The sequence below is a fragment of the Oncorhynchus keta genome, chromosome 21 (genome assembly GCF_023373465.1).
Source record: "Oncorhynchus keta strain PuntledgeMale-10-30-2019 chromosome 21, Oket_V2, whole genome shotgun sequence".
NCBI classification, from domain to species: domain Eukaryota; kingdom Metazoa; phylum Chordata; class Actinopteri; order Salmoniformes; family Salmonidae; genus Oncorhynchus; species Oncorhynchus keta.
Window position 1 is genome coordinate 44,273,319 of NC_068441.1, and position 9,986 is coordinate 44,283,304.

The following is a 9,986-nucleotide window of genomic DNA, read 5'->3' on the forward strand; positions in this document are numbered from 1 at the left end:
CTGTCCCTGTCACCCACACACAACTCTCCTCCTATTAGTGAACTTAACTCTGTCCCTGTCCCCCACACACACCTCTCCTCCTATTAGTGAACTTAACTCTGTCCCTGTCCCCCCCACACACACCTCTCCTCCTATTAGTGAACTTAACTCTGTCCCTGTCCCCCACACACACCTCTCCTCCTATTAGTGAACTTAACTCTGTCCCTGTCCCCCACACACACACACCTCTCCTCCTATTAGTGAACTTAACTCTGTCCCTGTCCCCCCACACACACACCTCTCCTCCTATTAGTGAACTTAACTCTGTCCCTGTCCCCCACACACACCTCTCCTCCTATTAGTGAACTTAACTCTGTCCCTGTCCCCCACACACACACCTCTCCTCCTATTAGTGAACTCACTCCCCCTGCACGTAGTTTACACTACACATACACAGACGTGCATAGCCATAGTATATTATTTAGTTCTACTAAACTCTCCATCTCTCTCTCTCTCTCCCCCTCAGTGTTGCTGGAACTGTGGTCGCAAGGCCAGCGAGACGTGCAGTGGCTGCAATGCGGCGCGCTACTGCGGCTCCTTCTGCCAGCACAAGGACTGGGAGCGCCACCACCTCATCTGCAGCCCCGGCCTGCAGACCCAGCCCAAGCCCGTGTCCGCCATCACAGCTGCCAGGGCCGCTGTTACCGCAGGAGCCAAGGCCCCCGAGAGCGTCCCAACAACTGCCAGCCCCGGGGGGGAGAAGGGGTCAGTCGCCTCTCCTTCCTCCACCCCATCCACTCCCACATTGATGCTAGAGACCAACGGGCAGTAAAAGTCAGAACTAGGACCAGTGATACTGGTCCTCAAGATGGCCTCCCTTCCCATTTTCCTTCCATTCTGTTGTTCCTGACTGTTAAAATGGACACCAGGACCTTATACCCCAAAATGGCTTCCTTTCTTTGTTTCCCTTTCCTCTTGAACTGCTGACGGTGGAAGGTGCTGGTTTCCATTGTTCCATCATTTGGCTGTCACCCGTCGGGTATCTTTAGGTTAGCATTTGTCTCTTCAGGTTCTAAAGGTATCTAGGTTAACAGTTGGCTATTTAGGTTCTAAAGGTGTCTTTAGGTTAGCGTTTGTCTCTTCAGGTTCTAAAGGTATCGAGGTTAGCAGTTGGCTATTTAGGTTCTAAAGGTATCTTTAGGTTAGCTTTTGTCTCTTCAGGTTCTAAAGGTATCTAGGTTAGCAGTTGGCTATTTAGGTTCTAAAGGTATCTTTAGGTTAGCGTTTGTCTCTTCAGGTTCTAAAGGTATCTAGGTTAGCAGTTGGCTATTTAGGTTCTAAAAGTGTCTTTAAGTTAGCGGTTGCGAGGGAGAGGAGACAAGGGAAGAAAGCTGTTTTTAAGACATGACCCTCAGCTCTGGACACCAACCTTAATTTAGCCAAGGAAGTGACATGGACAGGAAGTTATGTCGCATACATTGAGTGAGCGGAGGAGGAAATGAGGTCACTGATGTCACCAGTCATGTTACACAGAAAGAGGACAGATTGCTTTGGTGATGGTGGGCAGAAGACAGACTCATCTACTTTGGGACTTGGGAGGATCCATCTTCAACAGTTGGACAAACAGACAATCTACCTGACAGATGGACACTTGTTTCGCTTCATCCAAAATCTCAATCCCCAGTAGAGTTGAGACAACTGAGGACGGACTTCAATCCCCAGTAGAGTTGAGACAACTGAGGACGGACTTCAATCCCCAGATTTTATTTAAGGGGACAGTGGGGGGGGGTAGAATGTCTGAGTGATGATCGAAGTACTCACTGCATATTTCCTAGTTTACCATTGTGTATATAAAGCTAAGAGAAAAGAGGGTTAGATTTTGATTTAAACAGGACAGTGGGGGGTCGGTATGACAGTGTAATTTTGGAAAAGAGGGTGGTCTTTTTATGGGTCGGTGTTGACATAAACCCAGATCTACAGAAAAGGGGTTATGGGTCGGTGTAATGACCAGATCTACAGAAAAGAGGGTTACTGCATATTTCCTAGTTTACCATTGTGTATATAAAGCTAAGAGAAAAGAGGGTTATTGTCGGTATTGACAGTGTAATAAACAGTACCAGATCTACAGAAAAGAGGGTTATGGGTCGGTGTTGACAGTGTAATAAACAGTACCAGATCTACAGAAAAGAGGGTTATGGGTCGGTGTTGACAGTGTAATAAACAGTACCAGATCTACAGAAAAGAGGGTTATGGGTCGGTGTTGACAGTGTAATAAACAGTACCAGATCTACAGAAAAGAGGGTTATGGGTCGGTGTTGACAGTGTAATAAACAGTACCAGATCTACAGAAAAGAGGGTTATGGGTCGTGTTGACAGTGTAATAAACAGTACCAGATCTACAGAAAAGGGTTATGGGTTATGGGTCTACAGAAAAGAGGGTTATGTTGACAGTGTAATAAACAGTACCAGATCTACAGAAAAGAGGGTTATGGGTCGGTGTTGACAGTGTAATAAACAGTACCAGATCTACAGAAAAGAGGGTTATGGGTCGGTGTTGACAGTGTAATAAACAGTACCAGATCTCTTATGGGTCAGAAAAACAGACCAGGAAAAGTTATGGGTCGGTGTTGACAGTGTAATAAACAGTACCAGATCTACAGAAAAGAGGGTTATGGGTCGTTGTTGACAGTGTAATAAACAGTACCAGATCTACAGAAAAGAGGGTTATGGGTCGGTGTTGACAGTGTAATAAACAGTACCAGATCTACAGAAAAGAGGGTTATGGGTCGGTTGACGTTGACAGTGTAATAAACAGTACCAGCTCTACAGAAAAGAGGATTATGGGTCGGAAAAGAGGTGTTGACAGTGTAATAAACAGTACCAGCTCTAGAAAAGAGGGTTATGGGTCGGTGTTGACAGAAAAACAGTACCAGGGGTCGGTGTTGACAGTGTAATAAACAGTACCAGCTCTACAGAAAAGAGGGTTATGGGTCGGTGTTGACGAGTGTAATAAACAGTCTACAGAAAAGAGGGTTATGGGTCGTGTAATAAACAGTACCAGCTCTAATAAACAGTACCAGCTCTACAGAAAAGAGGATTATGGGTCGGCGTTGACAGTGTAATAAACAGTACCAGCTCTACAGAAAAGAGGGTTATGGGTCGGCGTTGACAGTGTAATAAACTGTACCAGCTCTAGAGCATCTCACGTCTGGAAATACATTTTGGAGGTGACATGATCGCGAAGTCACCGCTACAATCCTGTTTGTATGTACAGTATAGCTGTCCTACTTTTCTTGCTATTTGTCAAAAGTTATTCGTCAGGTTCCTCTTTTGAGTGTGTACAGTTGAAGTCGGAAGTTTACATACACCTTAGCCAAATACATTTAAACTCAGTTTTTCACAATTCCTGACATTTAATCACAGTAAAAATTCCCTGTCTTAGGTCAGGTAGGATCACCACTTTATTTGAAGAATGTGGAATGTCAGAATAATAGTAGAGAAAATGATTTCTTTCAGCTTTTATTTCTATCATCACATTCCCAGTGGGTCAGAAGTTTACGTACACTAAATCAGCATTTGGTAGCATTGCCTTTAAATTGTTTAACTTGGGTCAAACATATCGGGTAGCCTTCCACAAGCTTCCCACAATAAGTTGGGTGAATTCTGGCCAATTCCTCCTGACAGAGCTGGTGTAACTGAGTCAGGTTTGTAGGCCTCCTTACTCGCACACGCTTTTTAAGTTCTGCCCATAGATTTTCTATATGATTGAGGTCAGGGCTTTGTGATGGCCACTCCAATACCTTGACTTTGTTGTCCTTAAGCCATTTTGCCACAACGTTGGAAGTATGCTTGGAGTCATTGTCCATTTGGAAGACTCATTTGCAACCAATCTTTAACTTCCTGACTGATGTCTTGAGATGTTGCTTCAATATAACCATAATTTTTATTCCTCATGTAACCATCTATTTTGTGAAGTGCACCAGTCCCTCCTGCAGCAAAGCACCCACACAACATGATGCTGCCACCCCCGTGCTTTACGGTTGGGATGGTGTTCTTCGGCTTGTAATCCTCCCCCTTTTTCCTCCAAAAATAACAATGGTCATAATGGCCAAACAGTTATATTTTTGTTTCATCAGACCAGAGGACATTTCTCCAAAAAGTACCATCTTTGTCCCCATGTGCAGTTGCAAACTGTAGTCTGGCTTTTTTTATGGCAGTTTTGGAGCAGTGGCTTCTTCCTTGTTGAGCGACCTTTCAGGTTATGTCGATATAGGACTCGTTTTACTGTGGATATAGATACTTTTGTACCTGTTTCCTCCAGCATCTTCACAAGGTCCCTTGCTGTTGTTCTGAGATTGATTTGCACTTTAAGCACCAAAGTACGTTCATCGATAGGAGACAGGATGTGTCTCCTTCCTGAGCGGTATGATGGCTGCGTGGTCCCATAATGTTTATACTTGCATACTATTGTTTGTACAGATGAACGTGGTATCTTCAGGCATTTGGAAATTGCTCCCAAGGATGAAACAGACTTGTGGAGGTCTACCATTTTTTTCTGAGGTCTTGGCTGATTTCCTTTGATTTTTCCATGATGTCAAGCAAAGAGGCACTGAGTTTGAAGGTAGGCCTTGAAATACATCCACAGGTACACCTCCAATTGACTCAAATTATGTCAATTAGCCTATCAGAAGCTTCTAAAGCCATGACATCATTTTCTGGAGTTTTCCAAGCTGTTTAAAGGCACAGTCAACTTAGTGTATGTAAACTTCTGACCCACTGGAATTGTGATACAGTGAATTAATTATAAGTGAAATAATCTGTAAACAATTGTTGGATAAATTACTTGTGTCATGCACAAAGTAGATGTCCTAACCGACTTGCCAAAACTATAGTTTGGTAACAAGAAATGTGTGGAGTGGTTGAAAAACTACTTTTAATAACTCCAACCTAAGTGTATGTAAACTTACAACTTCAACTTTATGTACGCTTGTGTCAAAACTGTCGTTCCGCCGCTCGACATTGTAAAATAAAGCATTATGACTAATTTCAGAGCAATATAAAAATACAAAGTGTTCAGGTAATTACAAGCTGTTATGCATCACCAAAGTTTTCAATCGCTAAACAAGTGTGTCATTGCCTGTAACTGTCCATTGTTGTACACAGAATAAATATACAGAAACACTTGTCTTGTTCTCTGATGCGTATATAATTTATCTTCATTATCAGCCATCCAGCCACACCCAGAGTTACAGAATACAAATGGAAGATGAAAATGCACAACAGCAAAAACTTGTACAGACGTTCGGCCGTGTGCAGTTGTCTCCCACAGCATTGTACAGACGTTCGGCCGTGTGCAGTTGTCTCCCACAGCATTGTACAGACGTTCGGCCGTGTGCAGTTGTCTCCCACAGCATTGTACAGACGTTCGGCCGTGTGCAGTTGTCTCCCACAGCATTGTACAGACGTTCGGCCGTGTGCAGTTGTCTCCCACAGCATTGTACAGACGTTCGGCCGTGTGCAGTTGTCTCCCACAGCATTGTACAGACGTTAGGCCGTGTGCAGTTGTCTCCCACAGCATTGTACAGACGTTCGGCCGTGTGCAGTTGCCTCCCACAGCATTGTACAGACGTTCGGCCGTGTGCAGTTGTCTCCCACAGCATTGTACAGACGTTCGGCCGTGTGCAGTTGTCTCCCACAGCATTGTACAGACGTTCAGCCGTTTGCAGTTGTCTCCCACAGCATTGTACAGACGTTCGGCCGTGTGCAGTTGCCTCCCACAGCATTGTACAGACGTTCGGCCGTGTGCAGTTGTCTCCCACAGCATTGTACAGACGTTCGGCCGTGTGCAGTTGCCTCCCACAGCATTGTACAGACGTTCGGCCGTTTGCAGTTGCCTCCCACAGCATTGTACAGACGTTAGGCCGTGTGCAGTTGTCTCCCACAGCATTGTACAGACGTTAGGCCGTGTGCAGTTGTCTCCCACAGCATTGTACAGACGTTAGGCCGTGTGCAGTTGTCTCCCACAGCATTGTACAGACGTTCGGCCGTTTGCAGTTGTCTCACACAGCATTGTACAGACGTTCGGCCGTGTGCAGTTGTCTCCCACAGCATTGTATAGACGTTTGGCCGTGTGCAGTTGTCTCCCACAGCATTGTACAGACGTTCGGCCGTGTGCAGTTGCCTCCCACAGCATTGTACAGACGTTCGGCCGTTTGCAGTTGTCTCCCACAGCATTGTACAGACGTTCGGCCGTGTGCAGTTGTCTCCCACAGCATTGTACAGACGTTCGGCCGTGTGCAGTTGTCTCCCACAGCATTGTATAGACGTTTGGCCGTGTGCAGTTGTCTCCCACAGCATTGTACAGACGTTCGGCCGTGTGCAGTTGCCTCCCACAGCATTGTACAGACGTTTGGCCGTGTGCAGTTGTCTCCCACAGCATTGTACAGACGTTCGGCCGTGTGCAGTTGTCTCCCACAGCATTGTACAGACGTTCGGCCGTTTGCAGTTGTCTCCCACAGCATTGTATAGACGTTTGGCCGTGTGCAGTTGTCTCCCACAGCATTGTACAGACGTTCGGCCGTTTGCAGTTGTCTCCCACAGCATTGTATAGACGTTTGGCCGTGTGCAGTTGTCTCCCACAGCATTGTACAGACGTTCGGCCGTGTGCAGTTGTCTCCCACAGCATTGTACAGACATTCGGCCGTGTGCAGTTGTCTCCCACAACATTGTACAGACGTTCGGCCGTGTGCAGTTGTCTCCCACAGCATTGTACAGACGTTCAGCCGTTTGCAGTTGCCTCCCACAGCATTGTACAGACGTTCAGCCGTTTGCAGTTGTCTCCCACAGCATTGTACAGACGTTCGGCCGTGTGCAGTTGTCTCCCACAACATTGTACAGACGTTCGGCCGTGTGCAGTTGTCTCCCACAGCATTGTACAGACGTTCAGCCGTTTGCAGTTGTCTCCCACAGCATTGTACAGACGTTCAGCCGTTTGCAGTTGTCTCCCACAGCATTGTACAGACGTTCAGCCGTTTGCAGTTGCCTCACCATTGTACAGGCGTTGTACAGCATTGTACAGACGTTCGGCCGTGTGCAGTTGTCTCCCACAGCATTGTACAGACGTTCAGCCGTTTGCAGTTGTCTCCCACAGCATTGTACAGACGTTCGGCCGTTTGCAGTTGCCTCCCACAGCATTGTACAGACGTTCGGCCGTGTGCAGTTGTCTCCCACAGCATTGTACAGACTTTCGGCCGTGTGCAGTTGCCTCCCACAGCATTGTACAGACGTTCGGCCGTTTGCAGTTGCCTCCCACAGCATTGTACAGACGTTAGGCCGTGTGCAGTTGTCTCCCACAGCATTGTACAGACGTTAGGCCGTGTGCAGTTGTCTCCCACAGCATTGTACAGACGTTCAGTTGTCTCCCACAGCATTTGCAGTTGCCTCCCACAGCATTGTACAGACGTTCGGCCGTTTGCAGTTGCCTCCCACAGCATTGTACAGACGTTCGGCCGTTGCAGTTGCCTCCCACAGCATTGTACAGACGTTCGGCCGTGTGCAGTTGCCTCCCTCCCACAGCATTGTACAGAAGTTAGGCCGTTTGCAGTTGTCTCCCACAGCATTGTACAGACGTTCGGCCGTGTGCAGTTGCCTCCCACAGCATTGTACAGACGTTCGGCCGTGTGCAGTTGCCTCCCACAGCATTGTACAGACGTTAGGCCGTTTGCAGTTGCCTCCCACAGCATTGTACAGACGTTCGGCCGTGTGCAGTTGTCTCCCACAGCATTGTACAGACGTTCGGCCGTGTGCAGTTGTCTCCCACAGCATTGTACAGAAGTTAGGCCGTTTGCAGTTGTCTCCCACAGCATTGTACAGACGTTCGGCCGTGTGCAGTTGTCTCCCAGCAGCATTGTACAGACATTCAGCCGTGTGCAGTTGCCTCCCACAGCATTGTACAGACGTTCGGCCGTGTGCAGTTGCCTCCCACAGCATTGTACAGACGTTCGGCCGTTTGCAGTTGTCTCCCACAGCATTGTATAGACGTTTGGCCGTGTGCAGTTGTCTCCCACAGCATTGTACAGACGTTCGGCCGTGTGCAGTTGTCTCCCACAGCATTGTATAGACGTTTGGCCGTGTGCAGTTGTCTCCCACAGCATTGTACAGACGTTCGGCCGTGTGCAGTTGCCTCCCACAGCATTGTACAGACGTTCGGCCGTTTGCAGTTGTCTCCCACAGCATTGTACAGACGTTCTGGCCGTGTGCAGTTGTCTCCCACAGCATTGTACAGACGTTCGGCCGTGTGCAGTTGTCTCCCACAGCATTGTATAGACGTTTGGCCGTGTGCAGTTGTCTCCCACAGCATTGTACAGACGTTCGGCCGTGTGCAGTTGCCTCCCACAGCATTGTACAGACGTTCGGCCGTGTGCAGTTGTCTCCCACAGCATTGTACAGACGTTCGGCCGTGTGCAGTTGTCTCCCACAGCATTGTACAGACGTTCGGCCGTTTGCAGTTGTCTCCCACAGCATTGTACAGACGTTTGGCCGTGTGCAGTTGTCTCCCACAGCATTGTACAGACATTCAGCCGTGTGCAGTTGTCTCCCACAGCATTGTACAGACATTCAGCCGTGTGCAGTTGTCTCCCACAGCATTGTACAGACGTTCGGCCGTGTGCAGTTGTCTCCCACAGCATTGTACAGACGTTTAGCCGTGTGCAGTTGTCTCCCACAGCATTGTACAGACGTTCGGCCGTGTGCAGTTGTCTCCCACAGCATTGTACAGACGTTCGGCCGTGTGCAGTTGTCTCCCACAGCATTGTACAGACGTTCGGCCGTTTGCAGTTGTCTCCCACAGCATTGTACAGACGTTCAGCCGTGTGCAGTTGTCTCCCACAGCATTGTACAGACATTCAGCCGTGTGCAGTTGTCTCCCACAGCATTGTACAGACGTTCGGCCGTGTGCAGTTGTCTCCCACAGCATTGTACAGACGTTCAGCCGTGTGCAGTTGTCTCCCACAACATTGTACAGACGTTCGGCCGTGTGCAGTTGTCTCCCACAGCATTGTACAGACGTTCAGCCGTTTGCAGTTGCCTCCCACAGCATTGTACAGACGTGTACAGACGTTCAGCCGTTTGCAGTTGTCTCCCACAGCATTGTACAGACGTTCGGCCGTGTGCAGTTGTCTCCCACAGCATTGTACAGACGTTCGGCCGTGTGCAGTTGTCTCCCACAGCATTGTACAGACGTTCGGCCGTTTGCAGTTGTCTCCCACAGCATTGTACAGACGTTCAGCCGTTTGCAGTTGTCTCCCACAGCATTGTACAGACGTTCAGCCTCCCACAGCATTGCAGTTGCCTCCCCCACAGCATTGTACAGACGTTCGGCCGTGTGCAGTTGTCTCCCACAGCATTGTACAGACGTTCAGCCGTTTGCAGTTGTCTCCCACAGCATTGTACAGACGTTCAGCCGTGTGCAGTTGCCTCCCACAGCATTGTACAGACGTTCGGCCGTGTGCAGTTGTCTCCCACAGCATTGTACAGACGTTCGGCCGTGTGCAGTTGTCTCCCACAGCATTGTACAGACGTTCGGCCGTTTGCAGTTGTCTCCCACAGCATTGTACAGACGTTAGGCCGTGTGCAGTTGCCTCCCACAGCATTGTACAGACGTTCGGCCGTGTGCAGTTGTCTCCCACAGCATTGTACAGAAGTTAGGCCGTTTGCAGTTGTCTCCCACAGCATTGTACAGACGTTCGGCCGTGTGCAGTTGTCTACCACAGCATTGTACAGACGTTCGGCCGTGTGCAGTTGCCTCCCACAGCATTGTACAGACGTTCGGCCGTTTGCAGTTGCCTCCCACAGCATTGTACAGACGTTAGGCCGTGTGCAGTTGTCTCCCACAGCATTGTACAGACGTTCGGCCGTGTGCAGTTGTCTCCCACAGCATTGTACAGACGTTCAGCCGTGTGCAGTTGTCTCACACAGCATTGTACAGAGCATTCAGGCCGTGTGCAGTT

The 9,986-nt window shown here is 48.6% G+C and overlaps 1 protein-coding gene and 1 long non-coding RNA gene across 10 annotated transcripts in view; both read left to right on the plus strand.

The window, feature by feature from the left end:
- The window catches only part of LOC118377882 (protein CBFA2T2-like), a 99,265-nt gene extending 97,506 nt beyond the window's left edge, over positions 1 to 1,759 (plus strand). For 7 of the 9 annotated variants that reach the window (XM_052473993.1, XM_052473989.1, XM_052473992.1 and 4 more), the window contains one exon: positions 506 to 1,759. In XM_052473993.1, the coding sequence (XP_052329953.1) occupies positions 506 to 811 (306 nt within the window). In that variant the 3' untranslated portion in view covers positions 812 to 1,759. The remainder of the gene's footprint in view (positions 1 to 505) is intronic. The other 2 variants (XR_008074637.1, XR_008074638.1) reach the window with 2 other exon arrangements.
- A 256-nt stretch (positions 1,760 to 2,015) lies between these two features.
- On the plus strand, positions 2,016 to 5,160 carry LOC127910388 (uncharacterized). The gene is made up of 3 exons (XR_008074643.1): positions 2,016 to 2,342; positions 2,417 to 2,539; positions 3,041 to 5,160. It is a non-coding gene; the product is annotated as an uncharacterized LOC127910388 (long non-coding RNA).
- The last annotated feature ends 4,826 nt before the right edge of the window (positions 5,161 to 9,986 follow it).